This window comes from Eulemur rufifrons, chromosome 16 (genome assembly GCF_041146395.1).
Source record: "Eulemur rufifrons isolate Redbay chromosome 16, OSU_ERuf_1, whole genome shotgun sequence".
NCBI classification, from domain to species: domain Eukaryota; kingdom Metazoa; phylum Chordata; class Mammalia; order Primates; family Lemuridae; genus Eulemur; species Eulemur rufifrons.
Genome location: NC_090998.1, coordinates 610,472 through 633,227, shown reverse-complemented (window position 1 = coordinate 633,227; position 22,756 = coordinate 610,472). Strand labels below are relative to the sequence as shown.

General features: G+C 50.3%; 1 protein-coding gene across 1 annotated transcript in view; it reads left to right on the top strand.

Annotated features, from left to right (window-relative positions):
* Window positions 1–1,872: 1,872 nt before the first annotated feature.
* The window catches only part of NINJ2 (ninjurin 2), a 69,142-nt gene continuing 48,258 nt past the window's right edge, over window positions 1,873–22,756 (top strand). The window contains exon 1 of the mRNA XM_069490959.1: window positions 1,873–1,932. Coding sequence (XP_069347060.1) covers window positions 1,900–1,932 — 33 coding nt within the window. The 5' untranslated portion in view covers window positions 1,873–1,899. The remainder of the gene's footprint in view (window positions 1,933–22,756) is intronic.

Genomic DNA, 22,756 nt, shown 5'->3' with positions numbered 1-22,756 from the left:
GGGCTGCTCGGATGCATGTCTGAGGAACCCTGCACTCACACACCTACAACAGTAAATGGTAGCCATTAAACATGACTATTGTCATGATTATTAAAGGTCAGGTTTTTACAGTTGTTCCTAGTTTCCCTTACTGCCTTACTTTAACTTGCAACTCTAGCTCAGAGGTTTTTCAAATGGTGTTCCTGGGGAACACTGGCACCTTGGCAGCTGGGCCATGGCTAAATATTGAGGTGACAATCAAGACATGGTTCTTGCCCTCAGGTAGCTTCCCCATCTGCAGAGGGAGACAGATAAGGAAATAAGCAATTGCAAGGGGTGGTGTGATAAGGACTATCAAAAAAGGAAGTAGGGGTGCTATAGGAAGCTTGTGGGGTCTAGGAAAGTGTTATCTAAGAGCTGAAAGATGAGTTGGTAACTCAAGATTGGCCCCCCCCAAAGTGACAAAATAGTCTCTATTTAAACAGTGGACTGATTGATCCCTCCATGTGGGAAGGGAGAGGGTTCCAGAAGAGATGTGCGGGGAGGAGGGTGACCCCTTTTGGCTGAGGGCAAAGAGTAGCTGTGGAAAGGGGTGGTTCAAACTACTGTCGCCAACGGAGGGCTTTTTGTGCAGAGAAGAAATATCCAAAGACCACCCACCTCCCCACCCGCTCTCTCGGAAGGCCTTTCACTTTGCTCTAAGCAAACAAGGGTGCCCATGGGGACTGAGTCTGGGCACCGCTTGGTGTGCTGGTATGAAGCCCCATCAATGAGAGAAAGTCTGGCCTTGGCTTCATTGCAAACAGCCTCGCAGGAGCTGCGCAGTTCTGGAGCTCCCGGAGCCTGGGTTTCCTCGTTTTCAGGCCTAGAGTGACAGCCCTGCAGCTGCGGTCCCCAACTCCGGGGCGGTACCGGTCCGTGGCCTGTTGGGAACCGGCGCATCGCGGCCTGGGCTCCGCCACTCCCACCCTCACCCCGTCCGTGGGAAAGTGTCTTCCACACAAGGGTCCCTGGCGCCAGAAAGGCTGGGCCGCCGCCCCCCAGGGCTCCAGGGAAGATTCAGAGTCTCTCTTCGGCAAGTTCCCGCTCTCCCCCGCCCCGCCCGCGAGCTGCGCGGGCGCTGAAGCCCGGCCCGCGCCGAAACTGCGCATGTTTGCCCGGGGGGAGGGGGCGGCACGCCCGCCGGCCGCGCACGCGCAGGGGCCCGCGAGGGCGCAGGGGGGCCGCGCAGACCGGCCAGCCCGGCCCGCGGGGGCGCTCGCCCGCTCCTGCCGCAGACGTCCCAGCAGCGCCCCGCCCGGGAGCCAGTCGGGGCCATTTCGGTTCCGTTTTTCTCAGAAGAGTCCTCGGCTTCCGGCAGACTTTCCCCCAGGCTTCCCTTGGTTATTAATAGTGGCGGTGCCCCTTGCCGGGCACTGTGTGTGAAAAGTAGGCGTCTTACATGGCGTTCTTTCCGGAGGTGGCGTTAACCCTTATTTACAGACGAGAAAACCTCACCCAGGCGGGTCCCTTGCTGCGGGTCAGCCGGCCCGCCAAGACCGGTGCTGCTCGGCCTGGCTGACCCTCACGGCCACTGTCCCCCCCCGCAGATGTCTTCTGGGTCAGGCTAGGAACTGACCTGGCCCCAGGGCAGTATTAGCAAAGAATGCCTGTGCAGCGAGGGTCCGACCGAGCCAGCGGGCCGGAGTTCTTTCCTGAGGGTCCGGAGAAGCGCACTTCTCCTCCCGCTTTCACCTGTCTAGACACTCCCCGTTGGAACCCACCTGCGGTCGGTGTAGACAGCGGCCCGCAGAATCAGGGAGGCCAGGCGGGAAGGGAGGCCGCAGGAGCAGCCCGGCAGCCACTCTCCAGCTCAGAGTGCCCAAGATGGACAGCAGCCCCCATCCTACCCTTCCTGTCCCCACAGAATAGAAGCACCCTATGTCCCCAGAACAGCCCCTGCCAGTGAAGAAGGTAGGTCTGCTTGAGAAGGTATGGGCGGTGTTTTTTATTTATTTTCGTTTATGTATTTATTTTTTGATACAGAGTCTTGCTCTGTTGCCCGGGCTAGAGTGCCGTGGCGTCAGCCTAGCTCACAGCAACCTCAAACTCCTGGGCTCAAGCGATCCTCCTGCCTCAGCCTCCCGAGTAGCTGGGACTGCAGGCGCTCACGACCACGCCCCGCTAACTCTTCTATTTCTAGTAGAGACGGGCTGGTCTTGAACTCCTGAGCTCAAGTGATCCTCCCGCCTCGGCCTCCCAGAGTGCTAGGATTACAGGTAGGCAGTGGTTTTGAAGGCCAGAGAGCATTATACTCAGGGAAGGCAGGAGTTTTGTTTCGATGAGACTTCAGTAGGGCAGTGGCTGGTTTTTATTATTTGGAAATAGTACAAGCAAATTGTCAAACAGTTTCACCTCATAAACATGGTTACATAAGTAAGAGAATAGCCTGGAAAAAAAATTGGGAATGATTGTATGTGAAAAAGAAAAAAGAGAGAAAACCTTGAAAACGACCTGGAGGGGACCCACACCTTCAGATCTCTGGACCCCGGTATGCAAATGATTTATAAAGATCACTTCTAACCGTGTCCCCACCTGCAGCCCTCCATTCTTCTGGTACTGAAGTTGGGAGCAGTCTGTGGCGTTGGAGCCACTGCGGGTGGTGTGGGGTGGGGGTATGATTGTCCCTTTACATCTGAGGAAACACAATACAAGCAGGACAATTAAAAACAAAAAAGGACTGTTAAAAGGAGAGGAGAAAAAGAAGTCAGCAGGCACATGGGATGAATTAATGACGGTAGTTGAGCCTGAAGGCCATGGAGTCATTGAAGGAGGGTCTGGTAGCCCACCATGCTATTGCTCCAGGGTGAAATTTAGGAAGAACTAACTTGAACTTTTTTCAGGCCACAAGCCCTGAGACCTACCTTTTTTTTAAAGCTTCAGTTTTCATATTTGTAAAACAAGGACTTTAGATATGATGGTCCTGAAGCTGCCCCAAGTTTGGAAACTCCTGATTCTGCAATACCCAGATATTTTCATTAAGCACAAATGCTCAACTCCTCCATCTCAATAAAGCGTTAGTCATGGGACTGACTGCTCAGCTTTCCTGCTTTATGAGGTCATCACTGCCAGTCCTAAGTGCATTTGGCTGCCAGGGAGCAAACATTCCATGAACCGCAGATACACATCGCGGCAACAATAGGTCCAGCAGATCTGAGGGCTGCTGATTTAATCTGGAACAGCACTAAGCACGGTGTTACCCCCAATACACTATTCGGGGACCTGGGCCTGGACAGAGCCTCCTAATTTGCTTTCGGGTAGCATCAGTCTTAATGCCAGAGGGCTTTGAGGAGTCAAGAATCAGAGTCCTAGAAACCTTATGCTTTTCCTCAAAGAGTTACCAGGTCCAGCCTCCCCATCTTCAATCAGCAGGCTCCTTGCACCTGGGCCACTGGCATCCTTGGGTGTTAAGCTGAGGTTCTATGAGTATGATCTAGGGTTGGCTGAAACCTGTCCTCAAGAGGCACTTGCTGGGGAGATCTATGTATATCACTTGATTAAATACAGTCACAGCAAATGGTCATGTTCTCTCAGTGACAGTCCATGCAGTTTCCAGAAGGCATCAGTAGCCCCTTAGAGGTACCTCAAACCTTCAAATCTGCAGATGGAGCCATAGGTTAAGGTGGGGATGGGGATACTTTTTCCTTTTCCATTAATTCCCACACAGTGTCCCGAGTGCTATCGTTGAGGCATACACAAAATGTACAAACAAAGAAATACATCTTTGGCATAGAGGCTAAGGACACAGGCTCTGGAGCTACACTGCTTGGGTTCAAAACCTGGGTCTGCCACTTACGTGCTGTGCTGTCTGACCTACGACAAATTACTTAACCTCTCTGTACCTCAGTTTCTTATGAGACTGTTGTGGGAGTTAAATGAGTTAATTCATGTAAAGCCCCAAGAGCAATGCCTGCCATATGTAAGTACTGTGTAAGTGTGACTATTACTGTGGCAAGTCCTACATCAACTGACTTACACATATAATATTGTTTACGTAACATTAACTACAACTGCTCTTGAAGGGGAAATTACAGGAAATTGCTGAGTTCTGCTACTCTAAATTGTAACAAATGTCTGTGACTAGGGTTATGTAGGAGGAAGGAAATAGATTCATAGACTATGCCTTTGTTCCTTCTACTAGTGACTTCTGCATAAGGGGTTTCATAGCGTGCCTGGTTGCTTTTATTTTCTTGACACAATAATATGAATGGAAATCTCTCCATGTCAGAATATGTAGATCCACCTTATTATTTTTAACGGCTGCAGAATGTTACAATCTATGGCTATGCACTGGGTCGTTTAGATATTCCCACTTACTGTGTACCTGGTGCCTACTGTGGACCGGGTGAGGGAGGGAACACGAGCGGTGCAGCGTCACAAAGGAAGTTTGTAATTTTGGGGGAGAGTTCAAGACTTACATGAAATAATCAGAGACCAATTTAAGAAGCTGCACAAAAATATTAAATTGAATTTAAAACTGAGTGTCAATGCTAGTATAATACCCAGTGGTTGGTAAAAAGTTCCAATTTAATAGGAAATGGCAACACATGGGCATGTATCTGCTATTGGAGCTGAGGGCCTGCCTCCTGGAGCCCTGGCTCCAGTAGAGAGGAATTGACCCTCTAGTTCTTCCAGCCTCCTTAAAAAATTGCTCAAGACAAGGAGGACAAGTCCACACTCCCTTAACAAGCTGCAACACAGCAGCACACGGGTGTCTCAGCTGGAGGCGGGATGCTTCCGGCCTAGGAGCCCTCCTGCAACTTTCCCAGTGTGCCGCAGCGCCTTCCTCCTAAGGCAGTGCGGGGTTCTCGCTCCCACCTCCTGAGAGAGGCTGGTGGTGGTCTCCTTAAATCACAAATGGTGCCAGTCCTTTAAGGCACAATGACTGTTCAAGGAGGCTGAATGAGACCTCCCTTTATTTATTTATTTATTTTTGTGAGGTCCTTAATCCTTTGGCCCTGATTCCTTGGGAAGAACTCACAGGGTTGTGAGAGCAGTTGCCCCATACGGCCAAGTTGGGGACATTCTGTACTTGGGTATTCATAAGCTTTCGCCAAGGCTGTATTTCTCTTACCCCACCCCGAACACTAAGCACTACCTAAGCCAGTAGCACCTGGTTGCCAGAGAATTAGGCTGTGTCAAAGCCCACACCTGACATTCCTTCTGCACGGCCCTGCCCAACAGCAGCATTTTAATACCTTAGTTGGGGTAAACCTTTTAACCCCAACCTTGTCCACTTACAGTTCCATGCCTGTGTTTCTCTCCCTACTGATGAGATAGTTATAATCAATGAATAGGAAAATATTTTCTAGGCAGCTACTATGTACTTAGCTCTGCACAAAGCATGGGGTTTGGGAAAAGGGTTATGAGAAAAGTGAGACACAGCCCTGCCCTTGGCAGGGTGAGGAGTCATGGGGAACAGATAGAGCATCTGTTCTCACCCCCCACACCACCCCGAATGGTCCATATCAGCCCCTTCTGGCACCCCTGGAGAGTAAGTTCAATGAAATAAAATGACCCAGTGTGGCAAATGGATCAATATTTTGCCTACAGATTCACGGAAAGTCAGTGTTTCACTGGTCATTAGGGAACCAAACTGACTAACCCATTTCATCCTCTTTTTATTTTCCCGGACAGAAAAGTGGAAAGACTAGTACTGTGGATACCATAAGCGCTTCACCTCCATTCATCAGTTTTGCCATATTTACTTTATTTCTTTTAGAGATACATATTTTTTTTTCCATTTGAAAGTTGCAGCCATCATCTCTAAAATCTTCAGGAAGTATCTCCTAAAAAGGGTGTTCTCCTACACGTCCCCAGGATCTGTCCCTACCACTTGGACAGCATTTGACATGGATGTGGTTCATCTTCCCTTTCCCAATTGTCCACACAGCCATACCCGTTACAGCTTTTTTCTTTTTTTAATTAAAATATAATCAAGAATTAGTCATGTATTTGCTTGTCCTGTCTCGTAAGTCACCTTTAATCTGTAACAGCACCCTGGTCGCCTTTTTTGTCCTTTTGTCATCTTGATATTTTTGAAGGGTGTAGGTCAATCATTCTGGAGAAGGACCCACAATTTTGGATTTGTCTGATTTTGTCCTCATGACTGGATTCAGGTTCTGTTCTTTTTTTTTCTTTATTATTGTGGTAAAATATAGTAACGTGAAAATTACCATTTTAACCAATTTTAAGTGTGTGAATCAGTGGCATCAAGTACATTAACAATGTTGGGCAACCATCAGCAATGTCTACATCCGGAACTTTTTTATCATCCCACACATTGTTAATGTATCCGTTAGACAGTAACTTCCTGTGCCCCTCTTCCCAGCCCCCATAACCTCTATTCTACTTTCTGTCTCTGTGAATTTGCCTGTTCTAGGTACCTTATGTAAGTAGAATCATACAATATTTGTCCTTTTGTGTCTGGTTTATTCACTTGGCATGATGTTTTCAAGGTTCATCCATGTTGTAGCATGTATTGGAATTTCATTTCTTTCTAAGGCTGAATAATACTCCATTGGATGTACACACCGCAGTTCGTTTATCCACTCATGTGTCATTGGGTACTTGGGTTGTTTCTACCTTGTGGCTATCGTGACTAATGCTGCTGTAAACATTGGTATGTAGGTATCTGTTTGAATTCTTCTGGGCATACCCCTAAGGGTGAAATTGCTGAATCATATGATAATTCTATATATAATTTTTCAATAAATGAGGAACTGCCAAACTGTTTTCCACAATGGCTACATCATTTACATTCCCACCAGCAAGGCAGGAGGATTCCAATTTCTCCACATCCTTGCCAAATCTTGTTTTTTTCTTTTTCTTTTTTATAATAATCATTCTAATGGGTGAGAAGTGGTATCTCATTGTGGGTTTGATTTGCATTTCCTAATGACTAATAATGTTGAGCATTTTTTCAGGTGCTTAGGCCATTTGTGTATCTTCTTTGGAGAAATGCCTACTCAAGTCCTTTGCCCATTTTTGTAATAAATTGGGTGGTTTGGGGGGGATGTTGTTAAGTTGTAGGAGTTCTTTTTATATTCTGGATATTAATCCCTTAACAGATATATGATTTGCAAATATTTTCTCCTATTCTGTGGATTGTCTCTTCGCTCTCTTGATGGCCCCAGGGGAGGCTGGTGTCCTTTGATGCACAAAAGTTTTTAATTTTGATGAAGTCCAATTTATCTGTTTTTTCTTTTGTTGCCTGTGCTTTTGGTGTCATATACAAGAAATCATTGCTTAATCCAATGTCATGAAAACTTTTCCCTATATTTTCTAAGTGTTTTATAGTTTTAGCTCTTAAATTTAGGTCTTTGATCCATTTTGAGTTAATTTTTGCGTATGGCATAAGGTAAGGGTCCAATTACATTCTTTTGTATGTGGGAATATCCAGTTTTTCCAGCACCATTTATTGAAAAAAATCGTCTTTTTGGCATTTAATGATCTTGGCACCCTTGCTGAAAACCAATTTACCGTATACTTGAGGGTTTATTTCTGGGCTTTCTGTTCTATTTCACTGGTCTTTATGTCTGCTCTATTCCATTTTAGGAATTATATATTTTTTTCCAACATCTTTTTCATAGTCGTACCCATTGCCTCAAAGAGAAGGAGAATAAGAAGGAAAAGTCTTAAACGCAAAGCATTTTATGTTATAGTGCCCTGAATTTGAATGCTAGGAAGAGTGCAACATTCTGGTAGTGCCCAATTTTCAGATAGGCATTTAAGATGCCAGGGTTGGGCAAGCATTTTATTCTATTTTGGACTCACCCCCTTACTATCTCAGGCACAGCTATTCTCTACAGTTTCTCCCTGTGCTACTAAACTTAGAGGACCCACGTCAGGATTGGAAGGAGGTTGATTTTGTGTGTTGTGTTTGGCCTTTAACTTGTAGACGAAGAAGAACTGCAACTAACCAACAGTTATTTATCAAACACAATTTATGTGAGGCACTGTCAAGTATCGTTCATGGTGGCTCATAGAACAGTCTAGTCAGGGAGGCACATATATCAAGAAGTGACTTGATAATTACTTGGAGATGGAGAGATGAAAATTGAAATAGTTGGCAAAACTCCAAAGGTGGGGTTTTTGGGGACTGTTAAATAAGAAGAATACATTCAGATGCTGGCGTGAAGGCGAAGAAAACTGGGACTGAACAGGCGGGAGTGAGCGCGCGCCCTGGGCCAGCGGGAGGGACAGCACTGGTGGATGGGGGCTGGGGCTAAATTGTGGAGCATTTCTTTTAACCAGGCAAAGGAATATGTCCTTGATGTAGTAGACAGTAGTAAACCCTTAAAAGTTATTAAATGATATGATTAATTCTCTTTAATGGTGGAGTGGGGCACAGTTTCAGGTGGGTTGCTCCAGGAGGGGATGCAGGATGGATCAGAGGACAGGAACCGACTCATTTCTCACAGAGCCTCCCTGGAAAGGAGAGTAGATCTTTGTTCCAAGCCCAATGCCAGACTGAGGTGTATTTCACAACCTTTCTGACTGAAATCTACTCACAGAAAACGCACTGGATCTAAGATCCCATGAGATCTTGCCCAAGTTCAACCCGGCCCACTAACCTTTTGTGCTAATGGCATGAAATCTCTACGCTGGGTTCTGGTTTGGTTTGGCACTCTCCCCAGCTTGCCTCACTGTGGGGCCGTGTTTCCAAAGCTTCCCAGCTCTAGACAGGACTAAAATCTCAGTTTTCTCCTTTTTACAAAAGGTCAAGTTTTCAAAGCTACTAATGGATCAATTGGAGTTTGTCTCTGTTGATGAAGGTGCGCGAAAACTGGGGGACACTGCAGTTGACCTTTAGAGCCTTCCTCCCACTTCCCCCGCCCTCATCTCCATGCCCCGGGAGCCAAGCCTCATCAAGACCTAGTGCTTTCTCTCCATTTAGCACTTTCCCACAACAACTGAAAATTACCTGTGACTCACACAAGCTGGTTCAAGCTGCTCCGGCCCAGACAGGAATGTTGAGCTTTGCCAGTTGACATTTGGGGGTCACAGGAAAGAGAGGGCAAGCAGAAAGTGTCCTAGGGCTAGAGTCAGGAGAGGTGACAGACACCCATGGACATTCCAGAGTGCAGGGCTGGAGGACGTGTGCGGCGCCATCAGGCAGATGTCCCTGGTGAGGGCTGGCTGCACTGTCACCCTCCCTTTCCTGCCCAAACACTCCTGATATTGGAATTTCATCAAATGGCTACTGTGTTTGGTTTTCAACAGGACAAACAAAGAAAAGAGATTTGTTTTCTTGTCCGCTTTTGCTGAATGGAATCTCTGATTCTACTTACCACTCATGCCTCAGACACCATGGGCTGGTTAGGTTTAAACCTTGAGCACACACGACTCCCATCATTACTGAATCCTTTTCCCTATTCTGAGCCTCAGTTCAAACTTCATCCTCTTCTGTCCCCTGACGTCCCTTCAATCTGTGATTGATTCTGCAGCCAACTCCCTGCTAATCGTCTACTCACAGATTGCTATTTCAGCTGAACTTCCCTGAAACTTGAATATCCTTAGCAAGTATGTTGGGCTTCCTCACAATCTGGTTATCTTCTCAACTACATGCCTTTCTGGAATAATTTTGAAGTGGTAAAAAAAATCTCTAATTTTCTTTTTTTTTTTTTAATCTCTAATTTTCAAGGGCTCGCAGTAAGTCCGGCCCCCTATGGAGCAGGGCAGAAATCTGGAGTGCTACCCTGTTGGTTCCTAATTCCAGCCCTCCAGGAGTTTCACATAAAGTTTCCTGGAAACCTTTGTGCTGTGTTCTAGTTTTGGTTTCATCTTCTTCTTTCTCCCCTGACTGAAAATGGGGTGAGGAGCAAGAAAGGGGACTGTGGATCCGAGTGATTAAAACAGCACACACACAGGATGGTCTTTGCGTTTCCCATTTTTGATCCTGGATCAGGAGGTGGAGGCGACGCAGGTAAGTTCACAGAGGCCCACGCGTGTCCGGAACATTCCCCGAGGGTCATTAGAGACGGCCCAGCAGAGGTGTGGGCGACGGACTTCCGTTTTGGTTTTCTTTCAGAATTTTTGTCGGGAGAGGATCCTGTTCTGTTACGCACACACCCGTGGCTGTCTCCAAATTGCTGGGTTGAGCACAGCCCTCCGGAGCCACGGCCGGGGCGGGGCTGCTGCCACCCCCCCCCCCTCCCCCCCGCAAGCCTGTCTGCTGTTCAGCTGCCACGGCTTCCCCCGGCCAGTCCCTCCACAGCGAAGGCATCTTAAGTGTTTTCACATGTGCCCTGATCCTTCCACCTGTTTAAGAAGCACCTCCTCCCGCGGGCACGGAGCTGGCCCCTTTCTCGTCCGGAACACCTAGGGCTGTGCAAGGGCCTGGGGGGACAGGCGAGGCTGAGCTGGGGCCCCGCAGGAGGGAGACTGTCCCGCCTGGCCCAGGAGGAATGGCAGGGGACGGCAGGGGCCCGGCTCCTTGGGAGTCTGCGTTTTGCAGGCTGTTCAGAAGCAGCTTTCCTGCTTGCGGAGAGCACGGCCCACTCTGGCTATAAGTATGGCTGAAGAGTCACTTTCTTTCACACTCCATTCTCACGTGTTTACCGCTTTCTTTAAAAAGGGGGGAAAAAAAAAGGTGCCTGAAAGCAGGAAGTCTGGTGCATTCTCAGTCTCCTGGGGAAGGAGCCTGGCAGCGGGTTGGTAAAATTCCACCCTGCCACCTCCGTGTTACCTGAGGACAGGAACTGAGGTGGGGCTTTAGGGACCTCAGGGACGGAGATACTGATTGTCATCACCTGGTCTGTGTGGAGAGACCTGGAAGACAGGACCGCGGGGCTGTGTCCCGCCCCCCTCCACCAGCCCTGTGCGCCCCCCGTCCCAGTCGTGGAGCACAGGGGCCAGCGCAGCCACCGGCCCAGCTCCGCCTCCCAGGTTGCTTGGCGCAGGACTGGCTTTCTGCTGGTGTGAGCTTGGGCGAGTTCCGCAACCTTTAGGCCTCAGTTTTCTCATGTAAAATGGGAATAATGACAGTACCGACCTCATAGAATTGTTGTGAAGATTAACTAAGTTAATGCGTGAAAAGTGTGTAGAATGGGGACTGGCACATGTTATATGAGCATGACTGTGATTATGATTTCTGCTTTCCCTGTCTGTAAGGCAAGGAAATGCTACTGTCACGTTGGTCATTCTGCACCAGAGACGGGAAGGGTGTCCACTGTGAGTGCTGCTGTGAGGAGACGCAGGAAAGGAAAGGTCTGGCCTGCCCTCTGGGAGGGGAAGAGAGACCCCCCGCAGAGATTCTCAGTGTACAAAAGGGGAATCTGTACACCGTCTTCCCTCATGGAGAGGTGTCATGGCACAGAGGCCTGTCAGAGCCTCAGGGACACGTGGCCATGTGGCCACCTCTCCACCCAGAGCAGTGTCTCCTGTCCACCTGGGGATGGAGTTGAGCTGTGGAGGGACGAGGACTCTGACACACTCGGCCTTGATCTTTGGCCTCCAGCTCCCTGGCTCAGCAGCAACTGGCTCCCTGGGGCCAGTCTTCCCCCAACCCCCACCCTCTTGTCTGGCACAGGGTGTGACAGAGGAGCTGGGGGCACAGGCAGGACTGGGCCCTGCTGCTTGCCGTTTTGTCAGGGGTCTCTTGAGCAGCTGATGGGCTCCTGTCCTTGGGCCCAGAGTCTGTCCCAGGGCATCTGGCCCCACCCATGACCCGTCTTCCTGGCCCACACTCAGAGCCCAGGCTCTGGGCACACGGGTGCCATCCTTAGTGTGTTTGTGTGTGTGTGTGTGTGGTGTGTGTGCGTGCTGTGGCCATGCCCCCCAAATCTGCCCCTGCCTCTCTTGAACCCCCAACCTAGTCCAGGCTTTTATAGTCAGAATCCTCCTTGCTTTGCTTTGTCTATCCCAGTCCTACCCAAATCTGTCCAGCTCTACCTCAATCCCGCCTCCTCTATGAAGCCTTCCCTGACTGCTCAGCTCACACCAGTCTCACTGTCCTAAGTTTCCTAGTTATCTGTTCCATTAATTTAGAAATTAGGAATTACTTAATTATAGTCTGAAATAATATTTCAGTGCCTGTTTGTTTGCAAGGCACTGGGGGTGGGTGTTGGGGAAATCTATAAAAGGACAGGATCTTCTTCTATCAAAAAGCTTAAAATCTAAAGAGATGCAAAAAATTCTAAAGGGATGACCTGGAAAATTCCCTATTGCCATATGTTGCTTTTCAGGTTGGATGTTATTAACTCACTAATGATAAATAGTTAACAGTTATTGGGCACTTGCTATGGGCCAGTACTATATTGAGCATTTTACACAAATGATTTTATTCAACCCTCCATGGCACCGCATGTGGTAACTGCTATTATCATTCCTCCTCCAGAGGTAAGGGCGCTAGGGGCAGGGAGGTTAACTGCCCCGTGTCGGCCAGGGAGAAAGCCAGTGTTCCACCCAGGCACCGTGACTCCGCTGCCATTCTTCTGCCTACGGTGCCATATTTCTCCTGCTTCACCTTTTATGTCCGACTGGAGTGAAGCTCTTGGAAGGTGCACACATTGTCCCATCCCTCCTGGAGGCCCTGCAGTACTTGGCGCCTCCGTTGCCTGTGTGGGAGGCCCTGGGGTAGGAGGTACTCGATATTCAGGGATGTCTGGCCTCGCAGGCTCTGCAGCAGAGAGAAGGCGTTGTCCAAGATTTCTTAGTTGTGGGCAGTAGAAGTGGGGAAAGAGACCGGCAGCCCAGGGCCCAAATGGTGCCCTGCACTAGCTCCTAGCTCATACTGCCTCCTTGCTAACCCAGCTCTTTCTCTAGGCCTAGGCCAAGGTCACCACAAAAGCAGCCAGCTAGACTTTAGGAAGGCTTTGCACAAATACCTCTTCACATGGTGGGCATGGGCCTGTTAGAAACAGGCCCAGAGTCTAGGGACTTCAGATAAATGCTTCCCAGGATGACTGAGTCCAAAACACTGCCTGGACCTGGGACTTGACGTCCTCTCTTGAGGACAGACTCATCCCGTCCCTCAGTACTTTCTTTCCTTCATATCTGCCAAATTAGAGTGACTGTACTTCTGAGAACAGGCAGCACTTCAAGCAAGAAAATATCAGTCCTGATTCACAGGGACATATTCTCCTAAATTTAATGAAAATCTTACAGCCTAATCACCCATCTATCTTGTTATCTATTTTTTTCATATTCATTGCTTGCCTGCTGGGTACAAGAAACTGAAGCTTCCTGCCCTCCAGCAGTTTATAGTCTAATAAAGGTGATTCTAGTTCTATACACACACACATCTACAACATGAGTCATAGGATAATGGCTATCATAGAAACTGTTTATTAATTGCTTACCTGTTGCCTTGTGTGCTAATGAGCTTTTTTTTTTTTTTTTTTTTTTTGAGACAGAGTCTCACTCTGTTGCCTGGGCTAGAGTGCTGTGGCATCAGCCTAGCTCACAGCAACTTCAAACTCCTGGGCTCAAGCAATCCTCCTGCCCCAGCCTCCTGAGTAGCTGGGACTATAGGCATGCGCCACCATGCCCGGCTAATTTTTTCTATATATTTTTAGTTGTCCAGATAATTTCTTTCTATTTTTTAGTAGAGATGGGGTCGCGCTCTTGCTCAGGCTGGTCTCGAACTCCTGACCTCAAGTGATCCTCCCGCCTTGGCCTCCCAGAGTGCTAGGATTACAGGCATGAGCCACTGCCCCCGGCCTCTAATGAGTGTTTTAATAGGCTCTGTCTCATTCAATCTTTATAAAAAATCTGAATATAACTATCCCATTGTAGCAGAGCTATATTTCAAGACGAGCTTTGTTTGACCTCAAAGTCTGCTCCTAACAACTATACTGTCCTGTTCCCAGTGAGAGGTCCAGTGAGGACCTTTGAGAAGAGAGGTCAAGGTCACTCTTGGTTTAGTTGACCAGAAGTAGCTTGCTGGAAAAGGCCCCTGTAATAATTCCCTCCTCTAATTTCCTGTTCCCCCTGCTACCATCTGATCCTTTTTTTTTTTTTTTTTAATTTTTCTCCAATTTAGCACCCACAGAACTACCAAGTTAATCTTTCTAAGATACAGCTGTGGTCATATCATGAACTCCTTTGCTCAAAAACCTTCAGTGATTCCCCTAAAAATCCCAAACTAATCTTAAACCTGACAATCAAGGTCTTCCAGGGGCCAACCCCACCTTGGCCTTCCCACCTCTGTCTCTCTACTGCCCTTGCCTACGTTCCTGCCAAATACGGTTAATGTTTGCTATCCTGCACACAGGTCTACCCTGCTGCCCCCGAGGCCCTGTGCGCGCTGTTCCTTCTGGCTGGAATGCTTTCTCCTCGTTTGTGCCTCCGATTCGCACCCATCCTTCAGTGCCAGCTTAAATGTCACTTGCTATATGACAGACAGTGACTAAGCTAGGACAAGTATATAGACATACTTTTTTTTTTATCATATATTGTGGTTTACTTACATGTCTTATTTCCTCTACTTGAAAGTGCATTCAAATCTCATTCATTCATATATTTTCCCATATCCTGGTATCCTAGTACATCTTTGCATTTCTCCATATTCTGGTATCCTAACCCCATTAGCGTGCCGTAAATATTTATTGGATAAATTAATTTTTAAAATCAAAGAATAAAATACGTAAGCAGAGGGATTCGAATGTGCAGGGCCCTTCCTGGCCAATCTTCCTTTGAAGTGCTCAGACCTTTACACAACATGTAAAAGTATCTGGACAACCACAGGTTTAGCATCGTAGATAGACCTGAACCCGGCAGGGTAAGATTATCGAGAACAATGAGTCATTTACATAGTACACTGCAGAGAAGGATGGGACACAGAGTTCAGGGTGGGGGTAGAGGAAAGGCTGTAATAGCAACGGATTTCATTCTTTGAAACGTTGCCCAACATCCTGGTATTTGGGGAATTTAGCTCCCTTGCCTGGTGCAAACTGTGGCGCCCCAGACAAGCCTCGAAGCCTGACAGTCGCTGGGGACCCTGCCGGCCCTCCAGGCCAGTCGCCCTCTCACTCATCCCGGGGCACGTGCTGCACGAGAACTAAGTCCAAGGGCAGATGCTCTTGGGCCAATTGAACGTGGGCTCAAGTTAGCAAATAAACACTGGGCTTTCAGAGTCAGAGTCTGGACAAGAAGAGTGAAGTGGGTGGAGGGGGAGAAACTGTCCCTGATTTGGCTGGTGCATTCAGAGACACACAGCACTGACAGGCTGAGCCGGCTGCGTCAGCAGGTGGGTGAGCAAAGGTGTCTTCACGCAGGGTTGGAGGTGAAAGGCCAGCTGCAGCAGGGCGGGAGCCGGGGACCCTTCCTGGAGATCGGAGCAGCTTTCCACTTCCCGTCTGCAGACCCACACAGCTCCCGGGACAAACTCTTACAAAACGGCACCGTCGGGAGGGATTCCAGACTCCCAGATGGACTCTGGTCCTGAGCCCTTGGTTCTGTTTGTCTTATGCCAGCTACCCAGAGAACTGACCTCGAGGTGACGTCTGCCTTTGCGACGCTGCTCCTAAGAGAGGCAGCCTTTCGCTGGTCCAGTCTTCCACGATCTAAGACACCCACAATAGCAGTTTGGGAAATGGGACACTCAGAAGGTCCATCACAAGCCCCGTGGGGCTTAGAGCTTAGGTCTATGGGAAACTAAGAGGAGGTAAACTTACACTTATTGGAAGCAACCCACACAAGATTAGGATTTCCTAACCCAGGGTCCACAAAGCCCCAGGGAGGTCCATGTGAATTCAGGGGGGAATGAACCTGCTGAAACCGTGTGGGAAACCATCCGTGTGTGCGTGTGTGTGTGGCTGCATTTGGGGTGGGCGTGGGAGTCCGTAACCTTTATCAGATTCTGGAAAGGTCTGTGACCTCCTGAAAAGTTAAAACAGAACACATTTTTCTAGAGGACGGAGGTGGGAACTGGGTGTCAGGGGAGTTTGGAGGACATTCCAACTCCTCCCACTTCCCATGTGCTGCAGACATGTGTACAGTGGGAAACAATGACAAATACAGGGAAGTGACGGGCTGCTTTTTTAAAAAGACCGTTAAACTGATGGAATTCTGAGGATTTACCAGATTTTCCTACTCAGGCTGTCTTCGTCTCTCTAAGTAACACCGCCCTTCCTCACCTGTCCCTCCTCCTTCCGTTCCGTCCCACTGCCACCGGGGAACCTACTCTAGCGGCTGCTACTTGCTCAGGAAGGCTGGCAGGAGGAGGGAGCGCTTGTGTGTGCGGCTGGGATCACAGCCATCTCAGGGAAGGGTGAGCGTGTCCTTCCTCGGATCTCGTGGGAGCCAAACTTTTCAAGCCTGAGTACCTCTTTAAAACCACTGTGGGATTTTTCTAAGTAATTGTACTTTTAGTATCTATAAATGAGAAACTATATGCTGATAAAAAAGCTACAGTGCATTCCATAATACTAACATGGATCTTGCAGTCTTGGCAGCACCCGGGTGTCTGCCGCACGGCGTGGGGGCCACGAGAAGGTGCACGGTCTGCCTGGGCCGCAGCCGGGCTTGCTGGGCGCTGGACGCAGGGACCCACCCTGCAGCCAGGGGCTCCTCCCTTCCCGCACAGCGAGCGTCACTGGTCTGGTTTAAGCTCTGCATTTTGTAGATGAGGAACTGGTCTAGATAAATACAGCTCCAGAGCCCGCCTCTCAAGGGTGCCCCGGGCCCTCTGCAGGGCGCCCATGCCACTGGCGGGCACATGTCCAACTAGTCCTCCACACCGGAGGTGTCCAAAGGGCACCGAGGCAAGGAAAGACTCCTAGGGCTTGACTTATCTGGGGAACAATCGGACAACATGCTGGGACGCAAAGCCGCCACGGGCTGAGGGCGCCAAGTGGGGGTTAAGCCCTACCTTGTTTAGCCCTTACTGTAGCCCTGTGAGTTAAGGATTTCGTTATCTGCACTCTACAGATGAGGCAGCTGAAGCTTAGCGAGGTTAATGACAGTGTGACACAGTCACTGAAGGCTTCAGAGACAGGATTCAAAGGCAAGTAGAAACTGGGCCTTGTGGTGGCAGCCGCTGTGTGATACTTCATGCGAGGCCGACTGGGCTCCGGATTTCGGGGCTTCTCCAGGAGGAAGTTACTTTGCTACCCCTTTACCCAAGGACTCGTTCTTACTGGTGTGTGTGAGCCCCTCTCTGCCAGGGACTGTCTGCAGCACAGAGCACCTTTGCCACATCTCCCAGGGCCCAGGAGGACGCCTCAGGCAATACCCACGCCTTGGAGGATTCCAGCTCACGGCCTGTGCACAAAGAGGCCGAAGGGGTGCGTTCCCGTGCTCACTCCCACCTCTGCTCAGGCTGTTCTCCGTCCTAAAATGCTCCTCTCCGGCGCGCCCACCAGCTGAGGAGCACAGGCCTAGATAAAGATTTCCGGACTCCACAAAGCCCTTCGGAACTAGGCGCGTGCACGCTGATTTGTCTCACTCCTGCCAAAGCATTTTCCCTTTGGCCATTAACATAGCTTCTGCCTTTTCTCTTTCTTGGAGGCTCCTTGAAAGCAGGGGCCGAGGCTGAAACACGTCCGGTATCCCCTACCCCAGGTGGCCATCTTGGGCTGGACACCCCAATCCAATGGTCCTGACGACGAATTTCCTACCCCCCGCCCCGACCATTCATTCTGGCCACTGCTCCTCTCAAAAGAAATCTTTGGCCCCCAACTCCCTACCTGATTCTCCGTGAGGCTCATGACCTTTAAAAGTGCTGGGATTTGCTTCTGCCGCCCTGCCAGCAGAAGCAGCCCGGCCTTTCTGAGAATCCTTTCCTGTGGGGCCCCATGGGGCTCTGCACGGGCGATCGGCGACCTGTTTCTGTGCCCGAGCGGGGCTCTCAGAGAGCTCTGAGATGACCTTCGACAGTTGAGGCTTTGGCAGCTCAGCCCTTTAAAGCCACCCAAGTCCAGTCAGCGGGCTCAAGGCAAGGGACAGAGGAGGGTGTCTGCGGGGCTCTTTCCCACTCTTGTCACTTTCTCAAGGGCTCCTGTTGACGAGATGTGTTTGCCTTTTGGGACCCTGGGAAGCCGGGAGCCTCCTTTTCTCTGCACACGGAGACAGGACATCTGGAGTAAGAGGCGGTTCAGCTCCTGCTCCAACACTGCAGTGTCCCGGGACCCCAGAGCTTTGCCACGTGACTGAGCAGCCCCTCAGGCTACGATGCGTCCGCTGAGCTTCACCGAGGGGGTCAGCCCAGATTGCTGACTGCAGCCTGCTGAGAATCTTGAGGAAGCTATGCACCTCTCTGAACCTCAGTTTCTTCCTCTGTAAAATGGAAGGGTCGGGCACAATTGACCACTAAATCTCTTCCTGCTCTAACATTCCACAGCCCTAAAACCCCTGTGGGCTTCCAAAACAGCACACTGCCTTCTCAAAATACCCCCATACCCGTACCTCGCTACCAACTTCCCACAGGACAGGGTCTCGCTCTGTTGCCCAGGCTGGAGTGCAGTAACCCAATCACAGCTCACCGCAGCCTTGAACTCCTGGACTCAAACGGTCCTCCTGCCTTAGCCTCCCCAGTAGCAGGGACTACAGGCATGGACCACCACACCTGGCTAATTTTTAAAAATCTTTTTGTAGAAATGAGATCTTCCTATGTTGTCCAGGCTGGTCTCGAGCTCCTGGATTCAAGCAATCCTCCCACTCCAGCCTCCCAAAGTGTTGGGATTATAAGCATGAGCCACCACGCCCAGCCTCACAAGACTTTTTAACTACACACTGCAGTCAGGACCCAGCCTTGGCATTGTCCACCCAGGAGTTCCTGCAGGTTCAGCTAGTCCTATTGCCAGACAGCGTTGCTGCCTCCAGCACCCTAGAAAGCTGCAGAAGGCGGCAGTGGGGCCTTTCATGCAGTTTGGTATTAAATCAATTTATCAGATCCCCGGCTCCACCCCCCCCCCCGCCCTCCCGAGTCACCCCCCCCCACCTTTGGAAAATGCTTTAGCCCTTTCAGACTACCAGAGCACTGTTATTCACTGAATAATGTTAAGAACAATAATAATATCTCAACATTTTGCCTGTCCTTTATAGCTTATGAAATGATTTCACATCTATTGTCTCATTTTAAACTCCTCATGACAACCCTGTATTGTTTCTATTTTACAGACCAGATAAACTGAATGACTTGCCTAGGTTACCCAGCCAGCACTATCAAGCTGAGAGCAATTGCACTATGTTCTAGGTAGACACCATAGGCACCTGGAAGCCAGGAGCAAATGCATATCTTTTAAGGAGGCTCACCTTGCTGTGAGAAGACTCACTGTGAGCATCTGAAGGAACGATCTCTGTAATGTATAAATTATATGTAAATATTATGCACACTTGGCTCTGGAGTTTTTGAACTAAGAACCTGGGAGTATTTTGCAAGCGAGGCTGCAGCACCCATTCTATTCCCTCCCACGAGCAAGAGCCAGAGAGAGCAGAGGAGAGTGCGAGGGAAGAGGACACTGGGCCATTCCAACCTGCTTGGTTCTTTCTTCTGATACGGAGAAAGCGGGAGTGGGGAGGGAGGTGGGCTCTTTGGCCAGTGACGGCCTTGAAGAAGAGGAACGTGCTCTCTGTGCCTGGCACCCCTGCCTCCCTCTTCTCAGGGAAGATAAGGGAGCCCTCCCGGGAACTGGGACTAAGTCTCCTTCCTGAAGCCCGGCCTCCCAGCGGGAGTGGCAGGTTGCAAGTACATGGAGGGCTGGGAGGGGCTCGTCTCTCTGCATTTCCCCTGCTAGAAAGTGGCAGCCTGTGAGTCTTCACTCTAGAAAGGACAGTACTTTGAAAATGGCAGCCAAGGTAAACCATGTATCACCCTAAACTGACGGGAGGCCAACAGAGTGACCCTTAAGAAGGTGAGGGAGGCTCTGCATACCCACGGCATGGTCCTGTCTGGAAGGGTCAGTCGGGGGAACTCCGGGCCCCTCTTCTGTGACTTTGTCCCCAGACCCAGTCAGAAAGTGCAGCTGCCCTGAGGCAGGAAAGGCACTGGACGGGCCTGGAGAGCTATTGGCTTTGGCTTCCCAAGGAAGACCTGGATCGAGGGTCCAGAGTGGGCAACGTTTCTCAGAAAATAGAACCACGCTGCTCACGCTTACCAAACGCCAGGCACTCAAAACAAATTGTCACACTTCATCTTCACAGTTCCATGAGACAGGAACTATTCTGAACTTCATTTTACAGGAGGCTCCAGGCCAAGGTCACACAGCAGGTGGTAGGTCTGGGAGGGTGACCCAGAGCCTCACGTCTGACCAGTGACATCACGGCCGCCACACGGAGCCGGGTGTGGGCGGGGCAATGCCCAGAGGAAGAGGAACCGGAGGGTCTGGGCCAGGACCAGGCTGTGGGTGAGCAAGTGACTTCAGATTGACTCGAGCAGGACAAGCCTGTGCCTAGGAGGCAGGGCCCCGACCTCGCTGCCCAGCGATAGTTGCTCAACCTCTGTGGCTAAACAGAGAGGGCCGGGGTGAGGAAATCAGAACATCCTGGAGTGAGCGCAGAGAACAGAAAACACGCTGACAGCCAGGGGGCCGGGCCGGGACCTCGAGGCTGAGTGAGCCTCCACTGCGGTCACCACCATGGGAGCTCAGGGACCCGTGACAGCAGGCCCAGGGCCAGGCTGGGCCTTTCATCCCCGGAGCTTGAGAGCTTCAGACATCCCCTAATCACAAGCCCAGCACAGAGGGGAGGCAGACCGCTGTGCTGAGACACTGCTCATGGCCGGCGAGGGGACAGGGCCGGAGGCAGGAGTGCTGGGCGTGGAGATGGGGAAGCAGGGTGAGCAACAGGGTTTCTCAGCGTGGGGCCAGGGCCGTACCTGGCAGGGGAGAAGCCTGGGAAGCCCTCGGGATAACTGCTCCGACTGTGGCGGCCCCTCCCCCAGTGTCTTTCTTCCGGTGTCCTCTTAGCTCGCACCAGGCTTCACTACGGCAAACTCGCGTGGGTCAGGGATGCAGGACAAGAACGGGGATGACCACACTCTTTTAATGAAAGGGAGGCAATTTTAGCTTTGCCAGTGCTGAGGCACCCAGGTGAGCACCCAGGGACTTTAACCCTTCATTGGTTTAACTAGGAATTCTTGTCTCCAGAATTAGGTCATGTGAGAGGCTACTGTACGGAAGAGTGTTCCATTCTGGACACATCTTAAAGATGCGGAAAGGAGAGCACTTACCCGGTTTCCTTACCGCACTCAGAAGTCTTGCTGCTAGTTTATGAGTTGGTAGCCAGCCCATTTCATAGTCAAGAGGTCCCTGTTCTTGCTGTCTTGGTCTCTTTCCTATTTGGAAAGAGGTGAGGGAGAGTTTCCTGGTGATGTTGTGCAACCTGTGACGCTGTCTCTGTCATTGTCCCTGGGACCAGGGCCATCACATTTTTCACCGTCACGAAGAGCACCCACACGGATGACCGTCTGGCATTCCATCCTTGAACTTGTCACACCGCCACCTCCCAAGGATCATTGTGTCCTCCCAGCCCAAGCCTCTGGACCTATACACACTCCCACTCTCTCACGCAGCCCCGAACACTCAGCAGAATGCAAGAAATCACGAGGTGTGGCCCACAGGGGGTTAGGACTCTACAGTACATGGCCCGATGCAGCGAATGCCAGTGCTCGAGGCCTCTCCTTCCTTCTTCGCTCCCCCAGCCTCTGCTCCTGCAGAAGTCCAGGTCTTCTCCTAGAGTTTTCCTGACTGTAGGACTCGGTCTCAAAATCTAGTCCAGGCAAACATTTGGAACGGCAGCACACTCCCAGTTTCTCACAGGCAGAAATTTCCTTGCCCAGGCCTGTCCTTCTTGAGAACTTCCTCTACCCCAACAAATGCTCATCAGCTTTTTCTGACCAGTTTACCTCTGGCCCATTAAAAGTACTCCCTTCTGTAGCCCTTCCCCGAGATAAATCCCTGACCAGTGCCAGTCTGTGGCCTGTTACTAACCAGGTTGCACGGCAGGAGGTGAGCAGTGGGTGAGCAAGCGAAGCTTCATCTGTATTTACAGCCGCTCCCCATCGCTGGCGTCACCGCCTGGGCTCCGCCTCCCGTCAGATCAGCAGCAGCATTAGAGTCTCACAGGAGCGCGACCCCTACTGTAAACTGCGCATGCGAGGGATCTAGGTTGTGCCCCTTATGAGAATCTGATGCCTGATGGTCTGAGGTGGAGCTCAGGCAGGGATGCTAATGCTGGGCAGTGGCTGCAAATACAGATTATCATTGGCAGAGAGGTTTGACTGCACAGAGACCATGATAAATCAATTGCTTGTGGACTCATATCAAAGCCCTATCAGTGAGTGGCAGGTGACAATGTAATAATAATAGAAATAACGTGCACAATAAATGTAATTCACTTGAATCATCCCGAAACCGTCGACCCCACACCTAGTCTGTGGAAAAATTGTCTTCCATGAAACCAGTCCCTGGTGCCAAAAAGGTTGGGGACCACTGCTGTAACGTACATCCTGGCTCTCGGGGAGTCTTCCTCACTTCTCCTTTCAGCGCTTTCCTCCCGGGCATGCTTCCTACATCAACGCCACCTCTCCGCCAATCACAGGGTCTTCCCTTCCCTCAGACCACCCTGAAATGGGAGTGTGAAGTCATGGGAAGCACATCTCCTGTGCACGGGGGACGGGGACATGCAGCCCACGGTGACAATTCACGCGTAGCCCCCTGCAATGCCCCAAAGGGACCGGCTGTAGGAGCAGCATGAACCTAATGCTTTGGGAGAACTGAGAAAGAAGCCTGAATTTAGCCCCTGGGGCCAGAGGAAGGCTTCCCAAGGGCTCTGACAGTTGTGCTGGGCTTTG